General features: G+C 49.4%; 1 protein-coding gene across 11 annotated transcripts in view; it reads right to left on the reverse strand.

Moving 5' to 3' along the window:
• The window catches only part of gabra2a (gamma-aminobutyric acid type A receptor subunit alpha2a), a 499,051-nt gene that overhangs the window by 133,508 nt on the left and 339,224 nt on the right, over window positions 1–26,319 (reverse strand). For all 11 annotated transcript variants that reach the window (XM_072496699.1, XM_072496695.1, XM_072496697.1 and 8 more), the window contains one exon: window positions 19,355–19,498. In XM_072496699.1, the coding sequence (XP_072352800.1) occupies window positions 19,355–19,498 (144 nt within the window). The remainder of the gene's footprint in view (window positions 1–19,354; window positions 19,499–26,319) is intronic.

The raw sequence follows: 26,319 nt of genomic DNA on the forward strand, positions 1-26,319 counted from the left end.
TTAAATATATTTCTCACTTTTGTAAATATATTCTGCTTTCTTCCTTCTCCAAGTCTCATGGATTCAACAGAGATTCAATTGACACAAAATTCTATGTGCATTCATAGGTGAAATATATGCCTCTACAAAAGAATTCCCAACTGTAACTTTAGATGCAGTGATTCCACACAATCTCAGCGCAGTGAGATTTCGTTTCCACATCTGTGCCATCAGCAACGCCACATAATATGGCCAAGATACCTGGCACTGTTCAATCTTTGGCAGACATCATTTGAGTGCAGGGAAATTGTTCATCCGGCCTGTTGATTATCCTACTGCTGTCACCCTTTCCTGGAGGACCAGAGATAGGTGTTCCTCCCATTCACACATGAACGTATACAGAGACATTACTCTTTGTCCAAGGTGAGTTGGCTGGAGGCTGCCCTCCACCAGCCAAGTCCATAGAATCCCTACGGTGCAGGAGGTCGTCATTTGGCTCATCAAGTCTGCACTAACCCCTTGAAAGAGCACCCTAACCTCGGCCCATGAACCCACCCTATCCGCGTATCCCCACCTGCACATATTTGGATAAAAGCAAATTACTGCGGATGCTGGAATCTGAAACGAAAGAGAAAATGCTGGAAAATCTCAGCAAGTCTGGCAGCATCTGTAGGGAGAGAAAAGAGCTAACATTTCAAGTCCGATGACTCTTTGTCAAAGCTAACAGACAGAGAAAGTGGGAAATATTTATACTGTGGAGTGAGAATGAAAGATGAGTCATAGCCACAGAAACCCAGGGAAACCATGTGCTAATGGCCACAGAAACCGAGGGGAAAGAGTGCTAATGGCAGTCCCCAGAGAGGACAAAAGATGTGAAAGGTCAAACAGCAGGGAAACTAACCTCAGAGGATGAACTGTAGATGTGGGGGAGGGGAAGGGGGAAGCAAAGAGGAGAAAGGTGAAAGAAAGGTGGATAAGATGGGAGGGGGGGGGGGAATTAAATGTATATTAAGAAAGAAAGAAATGGTAAAAGACAGTTAAAATGAAATGAAAACAAATGGGTCGAGGTGGGGTAGAGCTGATAATCTGAAGTTGTGGAATTCGATGTTCAGGCCGGAGGGCTGTAGCGTGCTTAACCGGAAGATGAGATATTGTTCCTCCTGCACATATTTGGACTGTGGGAGTAAACCAGAGTATCCAGAGGAAACCCACGCAGATATGGTGAAAACAGTCACCGAAGGCTGAAATCGAACCCGGGTCCCAGGCGCTGTGGAGCAGTTGTGTTAACCACTGTAGCCATCCACCTCCCTCCCTCTCGGCCTTTGTCTGCAGCTGATGGCAAATGGCTCAGAATGAACAGCAGCTCCACAGCTCGATGTTTTGAGCCACATGATTCTGGAGTAAACCTGCTGCTGTGTGGGCTTCACCATCCATTGGGCATCATTGGAAGTACTATCAGCGCATGAATTAAAATAGTGGTTCAGACAGATTTTTAAAAATTAATTTATGGGATGTGAACATTGCTGGCTAGGGCAGCATTTATTTCCCACCTCTAATTGCCTTTGAGAAGGTGGTGATGAGCTGCCTTCTTGAACTGCTGCAGTCCCTGTACTTTAGGTACACCTACACTGCTATTAGGGAGGAAATTGTAGGATTTTGACCCAGCGAGTTTGCACATTCTCCCCGTGTTTGCGTGGGTTTCGCCCCCACAACCCTAAAGATGTGCAGGGTAGGTGGATTGGCGACGCTAAACTGCCTCTTCATTGGAAAAAAATAATTGAGTACTCTACATTTATAAGAAAAAAAAGCATTCTTTGATTATGCATCTGTAATCTGCCTTGGTACATTTGGGCATGTTAAAAGTGCAATTCGAGAAAAATACAATCACAAGGGAAATGGTGTTGAGCAAATTGTTGGAGCTGCAGGAAGTCCTCGGGTCCGAACAAACTTAATCCTGTGGTCTTAGTGAGAAAGTTAATGTGATAGTTTTAATTTTCCAAAATTCCCGAGATTCGGGGAAGTTTCCATTAGATTGGAAAATGGTGACGGAACTACTTTATTCAAAAAGGAGGAAGACAGAAACTGAGAAACTACAGGCCAGTTAACTTAACATCTGTCCTAGGGAAAATGTCAGAAGCTATTCGTAAAACTGTTATAGCAGGCAATTTAGATAAATTCAAGCTAATCAGGCAGAGTCAACATGGTTTTGTGAAATGGAAATCATGTTTGATCAACAGGCACAGTGGTTAGCACCTGGGTTCCGTTCTGGCCTGGGTGACTGCCTGTGTGAAGTTTGCATGTCCACCCCGTGTCTGCGTGAGATTGCTCCAAGTGCTCAGGTTTCCTCCCACAGTCCAAAGATGTGCAGGTTAGGTGGGGTTACGTGGATAGGGCAGGGCAGTGGGGCCAGGTAGGGTGCTCTTTCAGAGGGTTGGTGCAGACTTGATAGGCTCTGCACTGTAAGGATTCTGGGTTCTAATTGATTGGAATTCCCTGAAGTTATATGTGTTGTGGATGAATGGGAACTGGTGGATGTATAATACCTATATCTCCAGGAAGCATTTGATAAGGTGCCACATTAAAAGTTATTGCAGAAAATAAAAGCTCATGGTGTAGGAGGTATATATTGTGGATGACAGGAAGACGAGAGGTTAGCTCCTTCACATTAAGTAAAAGGTTATGACCATTACTACAGATTAATCCAGAGATTCTATTAGCCAGTTCTGGATGCACATGCTGAAGTAATAATGCATTTGAAAACTGACCGTTTTATTTAAATAAAATCACATCAAGGACTATATGCACTGGATATGTATATACAAGATGTATAAAGTGTTATTGCAATGTACAGTATAATAGTTTAATTTCAAATTAGTTCTATTATAGACTTTGACAAAGATTATGGCCTGGATCCTGCAGTTCTAATAGTTGCGAATGCTGAACTGCCAGTTATCATTGATGTGTTGGGTGTTCTGGATCACATACAGGTCACCAACACTTAAAGTGGTGCAACACTATTTTATTAAAAGATTAACTATTTAAACATACTTGAACTGTGGGTAAATACGATACCAGCTTTAACTAAAGACCTTTGCCTTGTCCTAACCAGTTGATGCACTCAACACAATGTCTGTGTTGCAGGCTGTGAGCTCTGTGCTCCTAGCTAGCTGCTACTTGAATGAGCGGGAACTCTGATGTCCCCTGTCTTTATAGTGCGTGTGCTCTCACTGGTGATTGGCTGCGGTGTTGTGTATGTTGATTGGTCCCACTGTGTGTCTGCACCATGATATACTGCTGTATATTATGACATCCCCACTTTTATATTAAAAAATGTGCCGGCGTGACAATAAATAGTGTATGGTGAATGTTCCTGACGACGTGTGTGCGAAATATTTACAGGACTATGTACATAAAACTAAGCTATTTGCATGGGAAGGTGCCTGGTGCAGAAAACAAACAGTGTGTCAAACAAATAACGAGATGAACACTATATACAAACCACTTGAACGATTAAATGGAAGAACAGAACAGACCAGAGAGTCCATTAGTGCAAAGTTCACAAATCAAGTCTCTGAGGTGGGCGACAAATTATGGTTGACCGTCAGGGTGGCTCACCACTCATCGTCTGGATCGATGCTGTATACCGTCAGTGGCTGGTGTCTTTGCTTCGGGGACAGCCTGTTTTTAGTTACGACACCGACTCGATAAGGCGCCTTTGGGTCCTCGGTGTCACTGCTGTGTGGGAGGTCGGAATCGGACTCGGTGACCGTGGGTTGAATTGCCCGAACATTCCTGCGAGGCTGGTTGAAGCGATATGAATTGGCAGGCTGAGCTGCTCGACAGCAGGCAGCATCGTGGCCAAGTCTTCCACATCATAGGCTTTGTCGAGGTTTTGCGGCGCATTTCCGCTTTAAATGGGCGGAACCACTGTTGCCGCACATCATGACGTCAGCACGCTCGCTGTGCCACCGCGCATGCACGGTGCGGTCCTGCATGGTGCGCGCCTGGGCATTACATTCCTCCACATCGCCGTCCCCTCGTTTGGTGCAGACAAGCGCGGGAGTCCGCGAAAAGCGGGCGAAATGGCCGTCCTCATCCAGGCTGAGGTCCTGGAGGTGTTCAATCACTTGGACCCATTCCGTCTCGTGGGGACCTTGCCGCGCTGTTTCAGCCGCTTGTATATGGGAGTACCGACTGATGGCATTTTCGTGTAGGACACAGGTCTTGATGGCGGTCGCTAGGGTGTGTTGCTTTACCTTGAGGAGCTGCTGACGTAGGGGGTCCGACTGAACACCGAAAAGGATCTGGCCGCGTATCATGGAGTCGGAGGTGGGCCCGTAGCTGCATGATTGCGCAAGGATTCGAAGGTGCGTTAAAAAGGATTGGAAGGGTTCGTCCTTACCCTGCAGACGCTGCTGGAACACGTAGCGTTCAAAACTTTCATTCACCTCTACGCTGCAGTGAGTGTCAAATTTGAGGAGAACCGTCTTGAACTTCGTCTTGTCTTCGTCATCTGCAAAGGTGAGAGAGTTGAAAATATGGATGGCATGGTCCCTGGCCGTGGAGAGGAGAAGAACAATCTTTCTGGTGTCCGAGGTGCCCTCCCTGTCCGTGGCTTCGAGGTAGAGCTGGAAGCGCTGTCTTAAAATCTTGCAGTTGGCCCCGAGGTTGCCGGCGATGCGGAGCGGCGGCGGCGGGCTGATGTTGTCCATGTTGCAGAATGACGGAATGCTGGCGGAAGGCAGATCACTTGCAGGTAGGTCTAAGTAGTGCTAGTATGCAATCACTCCTGGTATCATGATGTGTTGGGTGTTCTGGATCACATACAGGTCACCAACACTTGAAGTGGTGCAACACTATTTTATTAAAAGGTTAACTATTTAAACATACTTGAACTGTGGGTAAATACAATACCAGCTTTAACTAAAGACCTTTGCCTTGTCCTAACCAGTTGATGCACTCAGCACATGGTGAATGTCTGTGTTGCAGGCTGTGAGCTCTGTGCTCCTAGCTAGCTGCTACTCGAATGAGCGGGAACTCTGATGCTCCCTGTCTTTCTAGTGCGTGCGCTCTCACTTGTGATTTGCTGCGGTGTTGTGTATGTTGGTTGGTCCCACTGTGTGTCTGCACCATGATATACTGGTGTATATTATGACAATCATTTTCCCCCATCCCCTTCACAGCTGACAAGAAGATGCAGGCCTATGAGTCATAGATTAAATCCATCCACAAACACCATGGGTGGAATTTTATATCCCCGGCCCCTATCCCCCCACCATAGGTGTTGGATTTCCTCCCTCCTCTCTGCCGAGGTCTGTGTCCTTTCCAACTCTGGTGTTGAAGTTGCCAAGGAAGATCAACTTGTTGCCCGTCGGGACTCGAGCCAAGGATTATTTGAGGCTTGTGGAAAATTCCTCTTTGGACTCGTCTCTAGCTTCTAGTGTTGGGGTTTATGCACTGAGGACTGTAGCACAATGTTTCTGGGCTAGGGTGAGCCAAAGAGGGGCATTTATTTATCCCGCAAGGGAGGTTTCTGAGAATTATGAAATATAAGCAAGAAGAATGCTCACCAAGCGGTCAACTACCTGTTATCTGTAATGGCAATTTTGTCCTTTCTCAGAATGTGGTCAGTCCATTCTTCATCCACAGGCTGGACTGAACAGGACACCTCTTTCAGCAGCTGCTGTCAGTCTCTATCTGGAGCTGCTGTCCGTCTCCGGATCCTCCTCTCTCCCACTCTATTAGGAACTGCTGTCCATCTCCGGATCCTCCTCACTCCCGCTCTATCAGGAGCTGCTGTCCGTCTCCGGATCCTCCTCTCTCCCGCTCCATCAGCAGCTACTGTCCGTCTCCGGATCCTCCTCTCTCCTGCTCGATCAGCTGCTGCTGTCCGTCTCCGGACCCTCCTCTCTCCCGCTCTATCAGCAGCTACTGTCCGTCTCCGGACCCTCCTCTCTCCCGCTCTTTCAGCAGCTGCTGTCCGTCTCCGGATCCTCCTCTCTCCTGCTCGATCAGCTGCTGCTGTCCGTCTCCGGACCCTCCTATCTCCCGCTCTTTCAGCAGCTGCTGTCCGTCTCCGGACCCTCCTCTCTCCCGCTCTTTCAGCAGCTGCTGCCGTCTCCGGATCCTCCTCACTCCCGCTCTATCAGGAGCTGCTGTCCGTCTCCGGATCCTCCTCTCTCCCGCTCTATCAGCAGCTACTGTCCGTCTCCGGATCCTCCTCTCTCCTGCTCGATCAGCTGCTGCTGTCCGTCTCCGGACTCTCCTCTCTCCCGCTCTATCAGCAGCTACTGTCCGTCTCCGGACCCTCCTCTCTCCCGCTCTTTCAGCAGCTGCTGTCCGTCTCCGGATCCTCCTCTCTCCTGCTCGATCAGCTGCTGCTGTCCGTCTCCGGACCCTCCTCTCTCCCGCTCTTTCAGCAGCTGCTGTCCGTCTCCGGACCCTCCTCTCTCCCGCTCTTTCAGCAGCTGCTGTCCGTCTCCGGACCCTCCTCACTCCCGCTCTTTCAGCAGCTGCTGTCCGTCTCCGGACCCGCCTCTCTCCCGCTCTTTCAGCAGCTGCTGTCCGTCTCCGGATCCTCCTCTCTCCCGCTCGATCAGCTGCTGCTGTCCGTCTCCGGACCCTCCTCTCTCCTGCTCAATCAGCTGCTGCTGTCCGTCTCCGGACCCTCCTCTCTCCTGCTCAATCAGCTGCTGCTGTCCGTCTCCGGACCCTCCTCTCTCCCGCTCTTTCAGCAGCTGCTGTCCGTCTCCGGATCCTCCTCTCTCCTGCTCGATCAGCTGCTGCTGTCCGTCTCCGGATCCTCCTCACTCCCGCTCTATCAGCAGATGCTGTCCGTCTCCGGACCCTCCTCTCTCCCGCTCTATCAGCAGCTGCTGACCCGCACCAGGCTCCCTCCTCAATCCCGCTCTATCAGCAGCTGCTGTCCCGCTCCGGCTCCTCCTCTCTCCCGCTCTTTCAGGTGCAGTTGTCTCTCTCCGGATCCTCCTCTCTCCCAGTCTTTCAGGTCCTGCTGTCACTCTCAGACCCTCTTCTCTCCCGCTCTCTCAGCAGCTGTCTATCTCTGTATCCTCCTCTTTCAGCAGCTGCTGTCCATCTCCGGATCCTCCTCTTTCCCGCTCTTTCAGCAGCTGCTGTCTGTCTCTGGGTCCTCCTCTTTCCCGCTCTTTCAGCAGCTGCTGTCTGTCTCTGGGTCCACCTCTCCCAAACTCATTTGAAATTGAAATGTAAGTGATTGCCCTCAGCTTTTTACATACGCTGGGGGGAGTATTACACTAGGCAAAGGGATGATATTGGCTAAAGTGTGTGGCATGGTCCCATTGGGATTATATGCTGGGAGACCAATTAATGGTCAATGTTAGGACAAGGCAAATAAGAAGCCCAAAGTGGGTTGTGAGTGGTTACGGTGTAGGTAGTTACCAGCCAGTGGCTGAAGGTAAAAAGGCCGCCAGCAGAGTGCTGCAGGCCAACAGAGGGGCTGTACCTGGAGGGCAGTGTGCAGCAAAAGGGTACAGACTAAAAATCTGCAGGCAGACGTGCTGCTGTATTCTGCATTCCCATAAGGCATTCTGCATGAATGTTGACTGTCTCCACTTCTGCATCCTCTGGCAGATGGTCAGAAGGCAACAAGACTGCCTATCTGGAGCAATGGCAGAGGCACCATCATGGGTGGCCCATGGTTTGACGCCTGCTGGCTATCCTCCAGACCATAACCAAATGGTGGGAGTTTCTGAAAATATTCCCGCTTGACCAAGCAAGCCTGAATTGAGGATGCAGATGAGGTCACCAGCCATGGGATGGTCTGTAGGACCTGGCTGCTGTGCCAAAAAAAAGGCTGATGGCCTTTTCTGTACTGCAAGAGTGTAAGTGGACCACCCTTGCAGTACAGAAAGGGTTAACCAAACATCCAATGTAGGTGCACACCTATGGAAGGATAAGCATGTGTTGTGGTGTGTGCAGAATTACCCAGGACAATAGGGGGGTGCTCCATGCATGTCCGCAATGGCAACACGAGAAGCATCGGCAGCTGACCAGGCTCCCGGAGTCGAGGACGTAGGGTTGGAGAAGGTTACATGGCACGGTAGGTGCAAAGTGAAATAAGGGGAAAAGCAACAGAGCTTGTTGGAACCACTCTAAGGGTTGGATCTCTCCAGATATGGAATTCATTATTGCCCACTTGTCTTTGCAGGGAACAATGGTCCATAACATGCATGAGAGGATAAGGACCATTGGGGGAGGTGCCAAATCTGGGTGCCCTGATAAGGTTGGAGCAAGCCTGGTTCTGGCTGCTTAAGAGGCGGGATAGATCAGTTGGATAAGGAGAAGCCGCAGTTAGTTCTGGGTGGGTGAGGATCTGTGGGACTATTTATTGGTTCTGGGGGAGTTGCAAGGGAGTATATCTGGGTACAGATGATGGGATGGGTGTGTGTATGTGGCACTGGCTGGATATGAACACCTCTGTGACAAGTATAATTCATACAACTTCTCTCTCTGAGACATGTGAAGATCTGGCAGAATTTCTAGAGTATGCGTGACCTGGCAAGAATGGTGGATGAGTCCATTTTGGTAATGAGTGCAACAATCACCCTCTCATCTCTATGCATGGTATCCTCCATTGAGAGATTGGTGACTATTGGAGAGCCAGAACCAGGAGAAAATTCAGGAGATACTGAGGGCGGGATTCTCCACTCCCACGCCGAAGTGCCAACGCCATAGTGAACGCCGTCGAGGTTCACGACGGCGCGAAACGGCCCCGATCCCGACCGATTCAGGCCCCGACAATGGGCTAGGATCGGGGCCGCATCATCTACACGCGCCAGGCCTTGTCGCCGCGTAAAGGCGGCGCCGCATAGATGACCCGGCCGGCGCCGCATAACTGGCGTCACCCGCGCATGCTTGGTTGCCGTCCTCTCTGAGTCCGCCCCGCAAGAAGATGGCGGATGGATCTTGCGGGGCCGCGGAAGGAAGGAGGTCCTCCTTCAGAGAGGACGGCCCGACGATCGGTGGGCACCGATCGCGGGCCATGCCACATTTGAGGTACCCCCTGGTGCAGGTTCCCCTCCTCCCCACCCCCCACCCACCCCACCCGACGGGAATAAGACAGAAACCTTTGAGGTCAAGACTGGAGTTAAGCAGGGATGTGTAATTGCCCCCACCCTTTTCTCCATCTTCATCGCCGCCACCCTTCACCTTGTCAAGAGCAAGCTTCCCACTGGAGTGTACATCATCTGCAGGATGGACGGATAACATTTCCACCACAACTGGTTGAAATCCAAGAAAAAAACAACATTGACACAGCTCGTGGGACTTCAGTATGCGGATGACGTTGCCATCTTTACACTCTCACAAGAGAATATCCAAGCCATGTTTGACACCTTTGTGGAAGCATACCAAAGAATCGGTCTCAGCCTCAACCCCAAGAAGACTCAAGTCCTCTACCAACCCACCCCAGGTTAAGATCCGGTCTCTCCCTCCATCAAGATCAACGGAGAAACCCGGCCAAATGTGCAATATTTCCCATACCTGGGGAGCCACCTTCAGTCTAAGGCTGACAGTGGCATACTACATTGTCACTGGACTAGTAATTCAGCGACCCAGGCTAATGATTTGGGGACCTGGGTTCGAATCCCACCAGGGCAGTTGGTGGAATTTGAATTTAGTAGAAACCTGGAATTAAATGTCTAATGACGACCATGACATCATTGTCAATTGTCGTAAAAACCCATCTGGTTCACTAATGTCCTTTAGGGAAGGGAGTCCGCTGTCCTTACCTGGTCTGGCCTACATGTGACTCCAGACTCATAGCAATGTGGGTGACTCTTAAATGCCCTCCGGGATGGCAATAAATTCTGGCCCAGCCAGCGACGCCCACATCCCGTGAACGAATAAAGAAAAAGAAAACAATGATGCGGAGGTCCAACATCGTATCCAATCCGCGAGCGCCATCTTCGGACACAAAAGGACAAGAGTCTTTGACGACCATGACATCCGTGCTGACACCAAGATCCTTGTGTGCAAGGTGGTCATTCTCCAAACTCTCCTATGCGGCTCAGAAAACTTGGGACTACATACAGATGTCACCTCAAGGCCCCGCAGAGGTACCATCAACGCTGTCGGAGATAGATTCTTTGCATCAGCTGGGAGGAGAGGTGTACTAACATCAGTGTCCTCGAAGGAGCCAAGAGCATCAGCATCGAGGCCATGATCATCCGAAACCAACTCCACTGGGCCGGCCATGGGCTTAGGATGTCAGAATCCCGACTGCCAAAGTAAATCTTATTTGTAAAGCTCAAGGAAGCCTCCCGAACAGGAGGACGACAAAGGGAGCATTTCAATGACACCTTGAAGGTTTACCTCAGGAAATGCAACATAGATGTCAAATACCTGGGAGATCCTTGCTCGGAAAATACCCATTTGGAAGAACCTCCTGATTGAAGGGACACAATTCTTCGAGGAAACCTGAAGGCAAGAGGAGCCCCGGAAAAGGAGTCTGAGAAAGGAATACCAGTGATCTAAAGTCCAAGGATCGATGCCACCTCGCGCTAACACCTCCTAAGTGTGCAATTGAAAACACGGCTCCAGGATCAGGCTCATCAGCCATGAAAAAAACCACAGAACGCATGACCAGTTTCTTAGGTGCACAATCGCACTCATTAGTCAGTAACCACCGAAAAAGATGATTCTTTGAATGCAGTCCAATTGAATAAGGTGACTTCAATTAAAATTGTCTTAAGGGAAAATGGTAAACCTCTTAAAATGGAAGTCTACACCAGCGCTTAGGTGACCGTAGTGGGGGAGCAGGCTTCCAATATCTTCATGCTGGAATGTAGTCTTTAAGCTTGAAGAGTACTACAGTCAAGCTTTCAAGATACACTGGGGCAACCAATACTCTAGCTTCCCACAGAGGGCAGGAGGCCGATCTGCCTTTGGTTTTCTTGGAAGGACATGGACCCATTCTGTTCGGAATGGGAAGAGACTGGTTACAGGTTAGGCTCAACTGGCAGGAAATCTTCAAAATATTTGACGCCGTCCTCCAAGATGTCTTAAGGAGATATGAAGACATCTTCCACAAGGAATTGGGCCAGATTAAGGGTGTAAAAGTCAAGATACATGTCATTCCACATTCAATGCCTAAGATTTCAGAGGCAGACAAGTGTGATTTGCATTGCATCAGAAGGTTGAAGCAGAGTTGAAGCAGAGCTAAAGAGATTGGAAGATCTGGGTATAATCGAGCCTGTCGTGTTATGTACTCTGGGATAACACAGGCTGCAACTTTAACCAAAAGATACTCCAGACCTTGAAGTTAGTTCAATCTGATTTATTGAATCAGTAGCACAGTTCTCTATGAGTTCGACTCTGCTAGCCTAAATGTCTGACTGAACCAGACTAGCTCTTAGCCACGTGCTGGAGATGTGATACTGTAAATACACGCTGACTCACTCTGTAGATGTTCATCAGTGGAAAGAGGCGGAGTGTGAGTGCCTCATGCCTTTTATAGCGAGATACCACCCGAGTGTCCTGCCTGCTCATTGGTCATGTCCTGTTCTCTGTGTTCATTAGCTGCCTGTCTGTATAGCATTATCTACATATCATGATATCTCCCCCTTTTTTAATGTTTTGTTGGCATATGGGAACGTACTTACATGTGGTGGCATATATTAACATATTTACAAGCGGTGGCATATGTGAACGTATTTACATGTGAAGACAGCCGTCTAATGTGAGAAAACAGAACATAGCAACCAAAACAAATGTTCATAAGGCCAGTCTCTGGGACTTGCGTCTGATCCTTGTCGACTGCCGGAGAGGTGGTGGTGGGGACGACGGCGCCTTGACAGGTGGGAAGGAAGCCTGACTGGTGGCCTCATAGTTCGAGGTATCAGGAGGTGGCAAAACAACTGACGGGAACGGAGAAGAAAGAAGTTGTGGGCAGGCAACTTTGCGCAGTGCCAGTCTGTTTCGTTGCACAACAGAACCATCGGCCATACGTACAACATACGAGCGGGGCGCAGCCTATCGAACAACGACAGCTGAAGCAGACCAGCCACCTTCCGGTATCTTGATCCTTACAGTGTCTGCCGGGGATAACATGGGCAAATCGGTGGCATGAGCATCATAGCCCTGCTTTTGCTGGTTTCGGAGCTGCTGCACCTTCTGCAGCACCGGGAGGTGATCCAGGTTGGGCAAGTATATGGCTGGAAGTGTCGTCCGCAGGTTCCTGTTCATCAGGAGTTGAGCCGGCGACATGCCAGTGGACAGTGGGGTTGCCCTGTACGCAAGCAATGCGAGGTAGATGTCAGAAGCTGAATCCGCAGCCTTGCAGATGAGCTGTTCCACAATGTGCACCCCTTTTTCAACCTTCCCATTGGACTGCGGATAGTGTGGGCTGGAAGTGACATGTTTGAAATGGTATGACTTGGCAAACATAGACCACTCGTGGCTGTTGAAGCACTGGCCATTGTCACTCATAACAGTGAGTGGGTTACCATGCCTGGAGAACGTCTCCTTACAGGCCTTGATGACGGTCCGAGATGTGAGGTCTGAGAGCTTCACGACTTCAGGGTAATTGGAGAAATAGTCAATAATCAACACGTAGTCATGACCATTCGCACGAAAGAGGTCGATGCCAACCTTGGACCACGGGGAGGTCTCGATTTCATGCTGCTAGAGCGTCTCCTTGCTCTGCGCTGGCTGGAAGCATTGACAGGTCGCACAGTTGAGGACTGTGTTCGAGATGTCCTGGCTAATACCGGGCCAGTAGACAGCCTGGTGCTGCGTATGCACTTCTCGATGCCCAGATGTCCTCATGGATTGCACGGAGACTGTGTGGAATGACAACCCGGTCCAGCTTGAGGAGGATACCATCAATCACCATCAGGTCGTCCTTTACATTGTAAAATTGAGGGCACTGCCCTTTCTGCCAGCCATTGGCGAGGTGGTGCATGACACGCTGCAAGAGGAGGTCTTTGTCTGCCTCCTCGCGGATACGAACCACCTTCTCATAAGACGCCGGGAGGGTGCTAGCACACAGCTGCACCTGTGATTCAATCTGCCGGATGATTTCCAGCGGTTCACTAGGCAATGTGATGGAGCGGGACAATGCATCAGCGATGATGAGCTCCTTGCCAGGCGTGTACACTAAGTCAAAGTCGTACCTTCTGAGTTTGAGGGGGATGCGCTGCAAACGAGGCGTCATGTCATTCAGGTCCTTGTGGATAATGTGGACCAGAGGCCTATGGTTCGTCACGACAGTGAATGTCGGCAGGCCATAGACATAGTCGTGAAACTTGAGAATGCCAGTGAGAAGACCCAGGCATTCCTTCTCTATTTGCGCATACCTTGTTTTGGTGGGCGTCATGGCCCTCGATGCGATGCCCAGGATGAAGTGTCATCGCGTTGAAGCAGCACGGCACCGATGCCACCCTGGCTCGCATCTGTTGAGATCTTTGTCTCCCTGCCTGGGTCGAAAAATGCCAAGACGGGTGCAGTGGTGAGCTTGGCTTTCAGCTCCAACCACTCTGCCTGATGTACTACCTTCCACTCAAAGACAGTGGACTTTTTCACCCGGTTTCGTAGGGCCGTGGAGTGTGAAGCCAGGTTTGGGATGAACTTGCCCAGGAAATTGACCATGCCCAGGAAGCGCAACACCGCCGTCTTGTCTTCAGGGACCTTCATGGCTTCAATGGCCTTGACCTTGTCTGTGTCCGGGCACACGCCCAGTTGAGAGATCTGGTCACCTAGGAACTTGAGTGTCGACATGCCAAAGCAACATTTGGACCTGTTCAGCTTCAGGCCATTGGCATGGACACGTCGGAATACCTGCTGAAGATGGGAAACATGCTCTTCAGGGGTCATGGACCATACGATGATGTCGTCCACGTACACACGAACCCCTTCCAATGCCCTCCATCATCTGCTCCATGATGCAATGAAAGATCTCCGATGCCGAGACTATGCCAAACGGCATGCGATTCTAGCAGTATCTGCCAAACGGTGTGTTGAAGGTGCAGAGCCTTCTGCTGGACTCATCCAGCTGGATTTGCCAAAATCCATGTGACGCATCTAACTTGGTGAAAAAACGTGTGTGCCATCTCACTGGTGAGTACGTCCCGCTTCGGGATGGGGTAGTGTTCACGCATTATATTCTTATTGAGATCCTTGGGATCAAGGCAGATGCGCAGGTTTCCCGAAGGCTTTCTAACACATTCCATCAAGCTGACCCAGTCAGTCGGTTCGGTTATCTTGCAAATGATGCCCTGTTGCTGAAGATCCTCGAACTGTGCCTTCAGGCGCTCCCTCAGCGGAGCAGCGACCTGGCGTGGTGTGTGGCATCAGGTCGTAGCTGAATCTTGTATCGATATGGCAGCGTGCCCATCCCGTCGAACACATCCGGATACTGAGCGAGGATGTTGTCAATGCCGGCCTGAAGATCCACATTGGTGGATGTCATTTTGTAAACCCGCTGCACGAGGTTCAGCTGCTTGCAGGCATGCGCGCCAAGTAGGGATGCCCTGTCTGGCTTGACAATTTCAAACGTAACTGTGCATGGGTGAGCTGGTTGGAGACGAGCAGATGGCAAGATCCCAGTGCCGTGATGGCATTTCCGTTGTAGTCCAGGAGCCTGCAGGCTGCTGGAAGGACCTTGGGGGGCTTCTTGATGCGTTTGTAATCTGCCTGTGAGAGGAGGTTGGCAGAAGCACCTGTGTCCAGCTTATACTGGATGGAGCAGTGGTTGACCTGCATCACCGCACACCATTCGTCCGCAGAATCCACAGCGAGGATGGATTGAATTTGTGATGAGTTGGATGTGGCATACTCACACTTGGTAGTGGTGCCCACATTTGGTAGTGATCCGTTGTGCTGCCAGGATCAGAATCCTGTAATCGTTGTTGCACACGTTGTTGAACGTGCCGTCGTCAGAATTGGGAGCGCTGACCCCTGACTGGTGGTGCAGACCTGCACAAGGCTGCATAGTGTCCATGCTTCCTGCAGTTTAAACATCGCCTGCCTCTTGCAGGGCAGTGTTTCTTTAAGTGGGCGTTGCCGCAGTTAGAGCACGTCATGACGTCAGCATCCGGACGCTCCGCGCGGCGTCGCACATGCGCAGTGCAGGTGTCGATCGATTTGTTATCCCGTTCGCATCGCGCATGCGTGGGGCTCCGGGAAATGCGCGCAAAATGGCCGCTTTCATCAATGCCGAGGCGCTGCATCCGGGCGATGGCCTGCACACTGTCTGCCTGGTGGGAAGCAAGTTTCTCATTTTCAGCCGGTTTGTACTGGGCATAGCGATCTTTGGTGTGTTCATGCACTGTGCATGTTTCAATCGCGACTGGCAGGGTCATATGCTTGAATTTCAGTAGCTGCTCTCTCAGAGGATCAGAGTGAACTCCAAAACTCTCTGATCATGGAGTCAGCAATATGACCAAAGTTGCAGGACAGGACTAGCAGGCGGGGGTTAGTTAAGAAGGAGTTGAAAGATTCATCTTTACCTTGTAGACGCTTTTTGAATATGTAGTGCTCGAAGATTTCATTGGTGTCCACTTCACAGTGACCGTCAAACTTGTCCAGGATGGTCTGAAACTTTATCTTGTCCTGGCCTTCGGTGAAGTGAAAAGCGTTGAAGAGTTCGATGGCTTGAGAGGAGAAGTGCGATCTTCCATGCATCAGACGCACCCACGAGGTCTGAAGCTTCGATGGACAGCAGAAACTTTTGCTTGAATGTCCGCCAGTTGGCACTGAGATTGCCGGAGGTCCTGAGCTGGTGAGGAGCCTGAATCTTCTCCATGGTCCCGGGATACATTCGCTGGTCGTCACGGAACGGACTGAGATAAACCACCTACATTAAGCAATCTCCTGGTAGCATGTCGTGTTATGTACTCTGGGATAACACAGGCTGCAACTGGATGCAGCTTTAACCAAAAGATGCTCCAGAACTTGAAGTTAGTTCAATCTGATTTCTTGAATCAGTAACAGTTAGCACAGTTCTCTATGAGTTGGACTCTCTGCTAACCTAAGTGTGGTTACTCTGTCTGACTGAACCAGACTAGCTCTTAGCCACGTGCTGGAGGTTTGATACTGTAAATACATGCTGACTCACTCTGTAAATGTTCATCATTGGAAAGAGGCGGAGTGTGAGTGCCTCATGCCTTTCATAGTGAGATACCACCCCTGAGTGTCCTGCCTGCTCATTGGTCATGTCCTGGTCTCTGTGTTCATTAGCTGCCTGTCTGTATATTATTATCTGATTGTCAGCATATCATGACAGAGCCGGTTCAGAGTGTGCAGTGCCAATAGTCCCTGTCCTTAAACCTGAACATTCGAATCGTATTTTTGGAACTACAAGCTGAGGATAAGTCAGGCTCACAGGTTGATTGGCATCAGATTCTTTGAAGACCTCTACGTCAAGCTGGTGGGGGTCTCACCTATTCTAAATCGGACCTCAGTTATGCCTACCTGGAACTAGAGTTGAATGAGGAGTCTCAGAAGTTTGCTTCAATCAATAGCCCCAAAGGCCTCTTCCAGTACACCAGACTTCTATTCGGCATCGCGTCAGCCTGTACTATCTTCCAGCACACAATGGAAAATCTCCTCCAGGGAATTCCCATGGTGATGGTTTACATGGATGATGTGCTAGTCACCGGCACTACACCAGAAGAACATATGGCCAGCCTAAAGGAAGTATTAAAGAGGTTTTGTTGTGTCGTGGTCTGCCAAAAATGCAAGTAATGTACTTTTCAGGCCTCAGAAGTGACGTACCTAGGAGTTTGTGTTGATACAACAGAGTTGCACCCCCTGGAAGAAAAGCTCAAGAGACGCCCCTGCACTCAAAAATGTCAATGAGCTTAAATCCTTCCTCGGTATGGTCAATTACTATGGAAGGTTTATTTTGAATTTAGCCACGACATTGGCATCATTGGCATATGACAGCCAAGAATAGCCCCCTACAATGAAGCGTCTAACAGTCTGGCTGAGAGGACCGTTGAAACTTTCAAGAACGTCATGAAAAAGCAATGCGATAAACCACTTCACCAGCAATTGGCTAATTTTTGGAGTTGGTTGTAACTCAACTCCTCATTCCGCTATGGGAGTCATACCAGCGAAGCTGCTCTTAGGCTGCCGGTTGAGAAGCTGATTGGATCTTGAATTTCCATATTTAGCGGGGAGGTTGGAGGCACGTCAGGCCTCCCAGAAGAGTCAATGGGTAGAGATCAACCATCTCAACTCCAGGACTTCACTGCAGAAGTTCCTCAGGGTAGTGTCCTAGGCCCACCATTTTCAGTTGCTTCATCAGTGATCTCCCTTCCATCATAACATCAGAAGTGGGGATGTTTGCAGATGACTGCACAAGGTTCAGCACCATTCGTGACTCCTCAGATAATGAATGTCCAAATGCAGCAAGACCTGGACAATATCCAGGCTTGGGCTGACAAGTGCCAAGTTACATTCATGCCAATCAAGTGCCAGGCAATGACCATCTCCTACAAGAGAGGATCTAACCACCGCCCCTTTATATTAAATGGCATTGCCATCGCTGAATCTCCCACAATCAATATCCTGGGAGTTACCACTGATCAGAAACTGAACTAGACTAGCCATATTAATACTGTGGCTCCCAGGTCAAGTCAAAGACTCGGAATCCTATGGCAAGTAACTCACCTCCTGACCCCTGAAAGCCTGTCCGCCATCTACAGGGCACAAGTCAGGAGTGTAATGGAATACCCTGTTGGATGAGTGCTTCTCCGTGTGTACCATCTACAAGATGCACTTCAGTAACTCACAAAGGTTCCTTAGGCAGCACCTTCCAAACCTACGATTACTACCATCTAGAAGGACAAGAGCAGCAGATACCTGGGAACCCCACCATCTGGAGGTTCCCCTCCAAGTCACTCACCACCCTGTTCCTTCACTGTCGCTGAGGCAACATCCTGGAACTCCCTCCCTAACAGCACAGTGGTTTACCGACACCTCAAGGACTGCAGCGGTTCAAGAAGGGAAATAACCATCACCTTCTGAAGGGCAACTAGGAATGGGCAATAAATTCTGGCCTAACCAGCGTCACCCACATCCCCTAAATGAATTTTTTTTAAAAGCAGAGAGGTGACATGTCAGGGCCGATGTCTTGTGGTCAGTGTAAATGGGAAGACCGTCAGAAAGCACATCAACTATTTGAGGAGTCGAGGGGTGGCAACCCCCAATCGGTGTCAACAAGTTTAGCGAGTAACATGAACACTTCTGTAACTCTGTCCAGTCAAGAGTGCCAAGGACCCTGATTTTGCAAAACCAGCTGTGCCTGCCGAGGCCGGTGAGGCCAGTTCACCTGTCATTGAGGTGGTGCCTCCTGAGGTGATCACTCGATCGCCCAAAAGAGTGCTGTGCCTGTGGCAGGGCTACGGAGGTCCGAGAGGACCAAAGGTCTCCGGACCGATTGATTTTTAAATGGACCTCTCTTTCCCCTGCTATCTCTGTAAACATTTGTAACTTCTGTATATAGTTTTTGGGTTAAGGGACTTAAGGGGGAGGGAGGTAGCGCGCCCCCTTTTAAGGGGGCAGGCTGCACTGAGCATGTGACCAGCTACTGGCCAATCGGTCTGATCCTAGGGAAAAACACCCTTGCCTAGATTTGTTTTGCGGGAGCACACGAATCACGGCCAATGGGGAGTTTGTGCGGAGCCCTGAGAGCAGGACCTCTTGCAGTGTGGACCAGGGAGCCACAGTGTTAAGATCTGTTGTATAGTGTTCTTGATCTGTTATGTTACTGCCTTTGAATTTCATCAATAAACCTCTTTGTTAATTACTGGAAGCTTGCAGTTTATGTCTTGAGCCACCACAGATCATTTGCCTAATAGCAGTAAAAGCCCAAGCCATTAATGACCCCTCATGAGTGGCACCAGAGCAGCCATCTCTCTCTCTGTTGGAAGAGTGTGGAAAGCTCAGTTAATATGACCCAAATGACCAGAGCTTCCCATTTCAAAAGAAATAATAACCTTCCTAACAGTATGTGGCATGATGGGGCCCTTACGGGTACTTACAGCAAAGCTGGCCATAAAGGGGGGGGGGGCTGGGAGAGGTTTCCAGCATCATGTGATTCCCATCTCCAAATATGGTGGAGGAAGATGCCAAGGAAATATCCAGACGAATTTACAAGAATATCCACAAACCTTACAAAAACTGCTTTTATCACAAATTCCCAGTATTCCCCGCCCAATACCCCCACTACTCCCATCCTCAGTATGCAGTAATTCTGCAACCAAAACAAATCTAGGCAAGGGTGTTTTTCCCCAGGATCAGACCATTTTTTGACCACAAATTTTCATGAGCAACTGAACACCCAAATAAAATATATTAGCATCAGCTTTATTTAATCCTCTTTACAAACCTGTACTGGACTGGACAAGCTCTTCCCCCACAGTTTGTCCCAGTAAATCATACTGATTCAGACGAGAGCCATCTTCTGCGACTTCCACAGAACGTTCCGGTCCATTGGTCCAATTGTAGTTTACCTCCGCGCTTGTATATGCATCTGCAATCACAATGAAGGAGAGCTTGGTCAAGCAGAACAAAAATTATTGCCATTGGCTAAATTGCCAATCTGAGTCTCTGCGTCTTGTCTCTCTCGGCCAAATTTAAATACAGTTTAACCAGAGAGATGAAGGCAGGAGGTAGACAATTTTGTTTCTTCAACAAAATTGCTGGCAGTCTCCACCTGATTATCATGAAATGTGAGTCAACATCTCAAAGCCGTTATAAATAAATGGGGCTTACTTTGGCAGTCTCAGGTTCTGAAAAGAACAGAATCCAGCCTATAAAAGCACCAACATTCTTCTAGGTTTATAACTAAAATGCTTTCTTACAAACTCAGATATAACCAGAGAGATTGGTCTGGATTTTGCTGTACTAATAATGTCAAGGCTGTCAGCACTCACCGTTATTACAAGGTAAAACTGACAACTTCTGGTATCCGTACATGCGCAGTTAAAAATAGAAATGCAGAGGCTGCTGTCATTAACATCCTGCTCCTCTGCAGGCTGCACTGTTGCAGTGTTTGCTAATGGAACCAGCACAGAACTCAATGATATGGTGTGAATTTAGGCGACTTACTCACCACTCACACTAAGGACTGATGAAAAATTCAAGTATTGTTCAATCAGGATTAACTCCATTTTTAGCGACATAATTGGTAGTATATACTGATCAACAATCTCTTTGTAAAGTTTACAAATCTTTAAGTGTGGAGTCTATTCTTTCAGAAGAAAACTAATTTGAGAGATTTTGTTCTAAGTATATGTTTAAGCTTTTCTGTTTTTCTATTTAATGTTTGTATTTTCCCTTAATCCCTCAAATTATGAACCAAACTGTATTTTGCTTTCTAACAATGATTTAATATTAATTTAGATTTTCTGTTTTATTTTACTTTTGCTTTGCTGTCCGTGGGGGCAATTCTGAGCACTTTATGTCCATGAGAAACTCGGCGCAAAATCAGAATCTGGAGAGAAGTGAAAAACACGATTCTCTCCAGCATGATTGGCCTTTGGAATTTTACACACCCTCCCGCTACCTGGTGGAGGAGTGCAAACTGGGTCGCATGAGCCCGGGAACCTTTTAATACATTCGCAAGTCAGTGGCGAACATCCTCTCCAGACCTTCACCCCTCACGGAATATTCACCGGGCACCGGTGTGACGCCAAGCTGGTGTCATTTATAACAGGTTGATAAAAGCCCCGGAGTGAGATCTCGGACAGCCATGATTCTCCAGGCTCTTCACTGCTCAGGGTGCACTGGAGAGGAGGCAGGAAATGCAGATACGTTCAACTCAGGACCGGGACTGGCGATCAGTTTTGGGGGGTGGGGGGGGGCTTGCGGACAGGCCTTACCTTTCATTCACTTCGGAGTGGCCCTTGTTTTATGGGGGTCTGGAGTATGGCATGCAGGCATCACTTCCTGTTTCCTCCTTGCTGAGGAAGTGCCCATCCTGACTGGGAACTGGAAAGTGGATGGCAGCTGGTGAATACTGAGAGTTAACACGAGGGATGATTGTGAGGCTGCAAGGGCAGAGTGGGCAACTCAGGAATGACTTGCTTCCATGCCTCATGAGGAATGAAGACCCTCTCACTTGGGGATGAACAACCGAACTGTGTGTAGAAGCCCAAACTCAGGCTGCAGTCTGAAGACCAAGGGGTAGAGCTCTATTGATTATCAATTGCACTTGTCTAGGAAGCTTGGGCGGGATTCTCCGTTGGCTGATGCCGGAATCGGGAAATGTGATTGGGCGGAGAATCGGTTTTGCCGAAATCGTGGCGAGCGCCAGTTTCACGCTAAATCACAATTCCCCAATGCCACAACAGTGGCGTCAATGTGTTCCACTCCCCATGTACAGTAAATGCCGTTGGCATATCATTAGCGGGCCGGACCCGGTATTCTCTGGGGCCTCCGCGATTCTCACCTCCACTGTGGGGAATTCCCGACGGCGAGGTTCACTTGTGCTTTGAAAAATTCTGAAACAGGCGCTGAGAGAGAGGGGGGGGGGTATGGAAAGTGTCCGACATCGCCAGTGTACGAGGGGCGGGTGTGACGTTTAGTGGAGAGGCACTCACTGAGGGGGAAGCATTTGGTGAAGGTCCCAGGAGAGTAGAGGGCTGAGGGGCAGGGCTTTCTCAGGAATCCTCACCCTTCTCTTTGATTTGCTTCTCTTTTTAGTGCATGACTCTAGGGAATCATGGAGCTTGTCGAGTTGGTGTTTCTACTCATAGCGAGAGAGCAGCAGACAGAGATGTGCGGTTTCAGGCAGCCAGGACCAGCACCCTGCTGAGGAGGGTGAGGCTGGGCCCATTGTTATACAGAGAGCAGCCCCACAGAGGGAACACCCCATTTGAGACTGTACCGTCCATGGGTCTTCTGAAGTCGGTCTTCCTATCTACAGATGTCAGAGCCACAGCGCCTGTCCCGGGGATGGTGGACCACCTTTGCCTTGTCCAACAAGAACTAGCACCATTTGGGATGGGAGGAAACCTGTTCCCGTGGCCCTCAAAGTCTGAACTTCTATGGGAGCAGTTTGTTTCAGGCCTGTGATCTGTGTGACATCTCCCAGTCAGCAGCACACAAATGCATTAGGGAAGTTACAGATGCCCTTTATGGAAGAGCCGACATGTATATTAACTTGGACTGAGTCCAGGAGACCCAAGACGGCAGGGCGATGGCTTTCTCCCGTTTAGCAGGCATGTGCCAAGCACACGGTTTGATATATACACCCGCATGGCCCTGCTGTTTCCATGGCATTATGCAGCATCATTTGTGATACACAAGAGATTCCATTCCATTAATGTGCAGATCGACTGTGACTACATGATACGAGGGCAGTATGGTAGCATTGTGGATAGCACAATTGCTTCACAGCTCCAGGGTCCCAGGTTCGATTCCGGCTTGGGTCACTGTCTGTGCGGAGTCTGCACATCCTCCCAGTGTGTGCGTAGGTTTCCTCCGGGTGCTCCGGTTTCCTCCCACAGTCCAAAGATGTGCAGGTTAGGTGGATTGGCCATGATAAATTGCCCTTAGTGTCCAAAATTGCCCTTAGTGTTGGGTGGGGTTACTGGGTTATGGGGATAGGGTGGAAGTGTTGACCTTGGGTAGGGTGCTCTTTCTAAGAGCCGGTGCAGACTCGATGGGCCGAATGGCCTCCTTCTGCACTGTAAATTCTATAAAAATTCTATGAATCATGCAGGTGTGTGCCCAATTCCTGGAGAGCGCCATGCTAGTTACATCTTAGGGATCTCGCAGATCCCAAACGTTTTTGAAGGAGAGCAGTATCTGGAGGGATGGCTCCAAAGGGACAAGGATTAGCCAATAAAGACGTGGCTGACGACGCCAGTGTGGAGGCCACAAAGTGAGACAGACACTCCCTACAACAAGACTCTTGCTTCAATGCACGTGCTGGTAGAGCAGGTGATTGGACCGTAGAAGATGTGGTTCCAGTGCCTGGACCGGTCAGAGGATGCCCTCCAGTACAACCCCGAGATAATAGTGTTCTGCTGCTGTCTCTATAACTTGATGCTCCAAAGGGGAGACCCCCTGGAGCCGAAGGAGTGCTAAACTCCTCGGACGAAGAGGATGGCGGTGAGGGCGGTCAGGAAAAACCCTTGGGGCAGGGGGAGGAAGGATCCGAGGTCATGGTTATGGTCAGAGCCTGCTTGGGCCAACGGACTGGGGACACTATCACAGCCTCTGGGTTCGGGGACGTGCAGGCCTGGGGGTGAGGATATCTCCAACCGTGGGGACTGTTACCTCATCATTAGCAATAGGTTTCCATGGCTCCCGATACCTCGGGCAGGGCACTAAAGTCATTGGCCAAACTCTGCAGGAGAATAATGATGACTTGCAGCGACGCTCCTCTCTTCCTCAGTGATATGTCTGAATCCTGCCTGACAGAGAGTTGAACATGTCCTGCCAAGGAAAGGGCTCATCATGGGGTTTAGAGACACCGGAGCAGCTCTCATCTGCTGCAGACATCTCAACGTCGGGGATTCTGTTGTGTTCCTGCAACTCACTTGCGGGGCAGGTCAGCCACTCTGCAACGAGAGGCCTGAGCGTTTATGCCGGGGGTGGGGGGGTGAATAAGAGAGCCTCATCATGTGTTGGCAACCCGCGAGGTGGCTGGCTGAGATCACCTTGACGATATGAGGGGTGCGTGAGGGGGTGCAGTGGGAGACTGGAGGTGGCAAACCTACCATGGCAGCGCGTAGAAGGTCATTCATCTTCTTCCTACACTGCTGCCCTCTCCTCTTCCGGAGAGAGCCGACCTTCACCACGGCAACTATTCCTTCCCGCCCGGTGGTGGAAACCCTACTCATGGATCGCCTCGCGAATTGCAGGTAGAGTACACCCTGCTTCTGCTGCACATCATCCAGGAGTCTGGTCAGGGCTCGCTCTGTGAAACGCGGTGCTGGCGTCTTGCTGCCATCCCCTCCCATTGATCTGGAACAGGTGCTGGGGAGGCGTTTATATGGAGCACTGATTACATTTCCCCGGGGCGAGCGAATCAGTGGGAGGGCACACGCAACGCAGCGTGATCCTCGCAGAGAGAAAAATATTTCTTGAAGAGGCATAAAGTTCAGTGAGAAATCTTGCCGATTCACTTCGCTTTTCCTATGGGGTCTGACACGTTGCCATTTTTTGGTAAGATTCCGCCTATGTGTCTCGTTAGGATTCTTCAATCTGGTCGGTAGGGAAACCCCATGCTGCTCACAAACTCCACAGAGGCTCCTGTCAAGGACACTGAATTCAAACTAATTGCTGGATGACTGAAAGTCTCTACAGACAAGCCACAAAAATCTGTGGGCAGCTTATGTCAGATGAATTTCTCTTCCGCTCCAGGTCCTTATTACAGTCCTCACATTCAAAGTGGGTAACATTGCGTTCTGCAGCAATACCAGCTCTCATTGTAATTATGTTAACAGACAGTGGGTGGAATTGTATCATAATTTTTTGAGTAGGTATCAACTCAGGCAAGAAAAGCAGTGTAGCCAACATGCTCTACTTGACACTAGTCAAACAAAATCCTGGAGGCAGGTCCCAGAACATCACAATGGCGGGGTTGACTCTGAATGAGTCCACCCTGCCAGCATCAGCTTGCAGGAGATTTTCAAAGTCTGGCCTGATATTAAATAAAGTTGAATAAAGGATTGCCCCCATGAACACAGGAGCGCCCCCTGCACCCCCCCCCCCCCCAATGGACATGGGGACCCCCCCCCCCCCCCCGCCCGGACATCCCCGACAGAAAAGCAACCCCTCGGCACTGCCCCTGGCATTGCAGCGCCAACGCAATGCAAAGGTTAGTGCTGGGCCCTGCCAAGGTACTGCCTGGGCATGACCCTCTCGTCCAGGGGATGTACATACCTGTGTGTCCTCGGCAGGGAATGTTAGCCAGGCCCCATTTGTCAGGCCCCTGTTTATCAAAAGTTGTTGTAAACTCCACCGACATTACATCACATCAGTGGGGGGGGGGGGGGGGGGGGGGGGGGTCCCTAACATGAAGGAATAATCTGTAAATGTATGGTAAGGGAGTTCCTTGCCCTTTACGGTGGGAACCCCTTATGTCATTGGTAGGAGGCAGGGACAATGGGAACAGTAAATCCTACCGCGTAAAAGACGCTTAGGGATTCCCGTTGTATTCTCTGCCCCCACCGATTTCCCCGGCTGCCAAAAACATGGGCGGAGAATCCCAGCCATTATTTAGGCTAAGATAGTAGATTCCATTATGTTGTCACATTTAGCTTACCAACTAAAATAACTGATATCAGGATTTCATTGTAGACTGGTGTTTTCACCAATTTCACCATGAATCAAATTGAACTAAAAGCATTGCAAAAATAAATCAATTATTTTCACAAATTATTTGTACTGCAATTTTACAACATTTCCTTAACATGAAAAATGACAACCCCTTTCAACTGAATGCTGTGATGATGTATGAATGCAAAAGCATTTGGAGAAAATCAATTTGAGGGCCTGGTTCAAAATTGTGTTTTCTACCTGACATTTATCACACACACTGTGGTTAGCACATTGCTTCACAGCTCCAGGGTCCCAGGTTCGATTCCCACTTGGGTCACTGTCTATGCGGAGTCTGAATGTTCTCCCTGTGTCTGCGTGGGTTTCCTCTGGGTGCTCTGGTTTACTCCCACAGCCCAAAGATGTGTAGGTTAGGTGGATTGGCCATGCTAAATTGCCCTTAATGTCCAAAAGAAAAAAGGTTAGGTGGGTTTACTGGGTTACGGGGATAGGGTGGAGGTGTGAGCTTAAGTAGGGTGCTCTTTCTAAGGGCCGGTGCAGACTCGATGGGCCGAATGGCCTCATTCTGCACTGTAAAGTCTATGATTCTAAAAGTGGTGGCATAGTGGCATTATCACTGGACTAGCAAACCAGAAGTCCAGGGTAATGCTCTGGGGACCCGAGTTAGAATCCCACCACGGCAGATGATGAAATTTAAATTGAATAAAAATCTGGAATTAAAAGTCTAATGATGACCATGGAATCATTGTCAATTGTTGTAAAAATCCATCAGGTTTACTAATGCCCTGTAGAGAAGGAAATCTGCTGTCCTTACATGTGTCCTTATCTGGTCTGACCCACATGTGACTCCAGACCCGCAGCAATGTGGTTGGCTCTACTGCCCCTCGAGTCAATTAGTAATTAGCCAGCAATGATCACGTCCCATGAACAAATTTAAAAAAGAGACAAGTACCAACGGAGAGCAAAAAAAAGCAAAAGAAAGTGATTTCCCACATCGTTTCTCCTGGTCTCCTGTACTTAAACTCTATGAACCATTTACCTAATGGTTCTGCTTAAACT

Source organism: Scyliorhinus torazame, chromosome 3 (assembly GCF_047496885.1).
Source record: "Scyliorhinus torazame isolate Kashiwa2021f chromosome 3, sScyTor2.1, whole genome shotgun sequence".
In the NCBI taxonomy this organism is placed as follows: domain Eukaryota; kingdom Metazoa; phylum Chordata; class Chondrichthyes; order Carcharhiniformes; family Scyliorhinidae; genus Scyliorhinus; species Scyliorhinus torazame.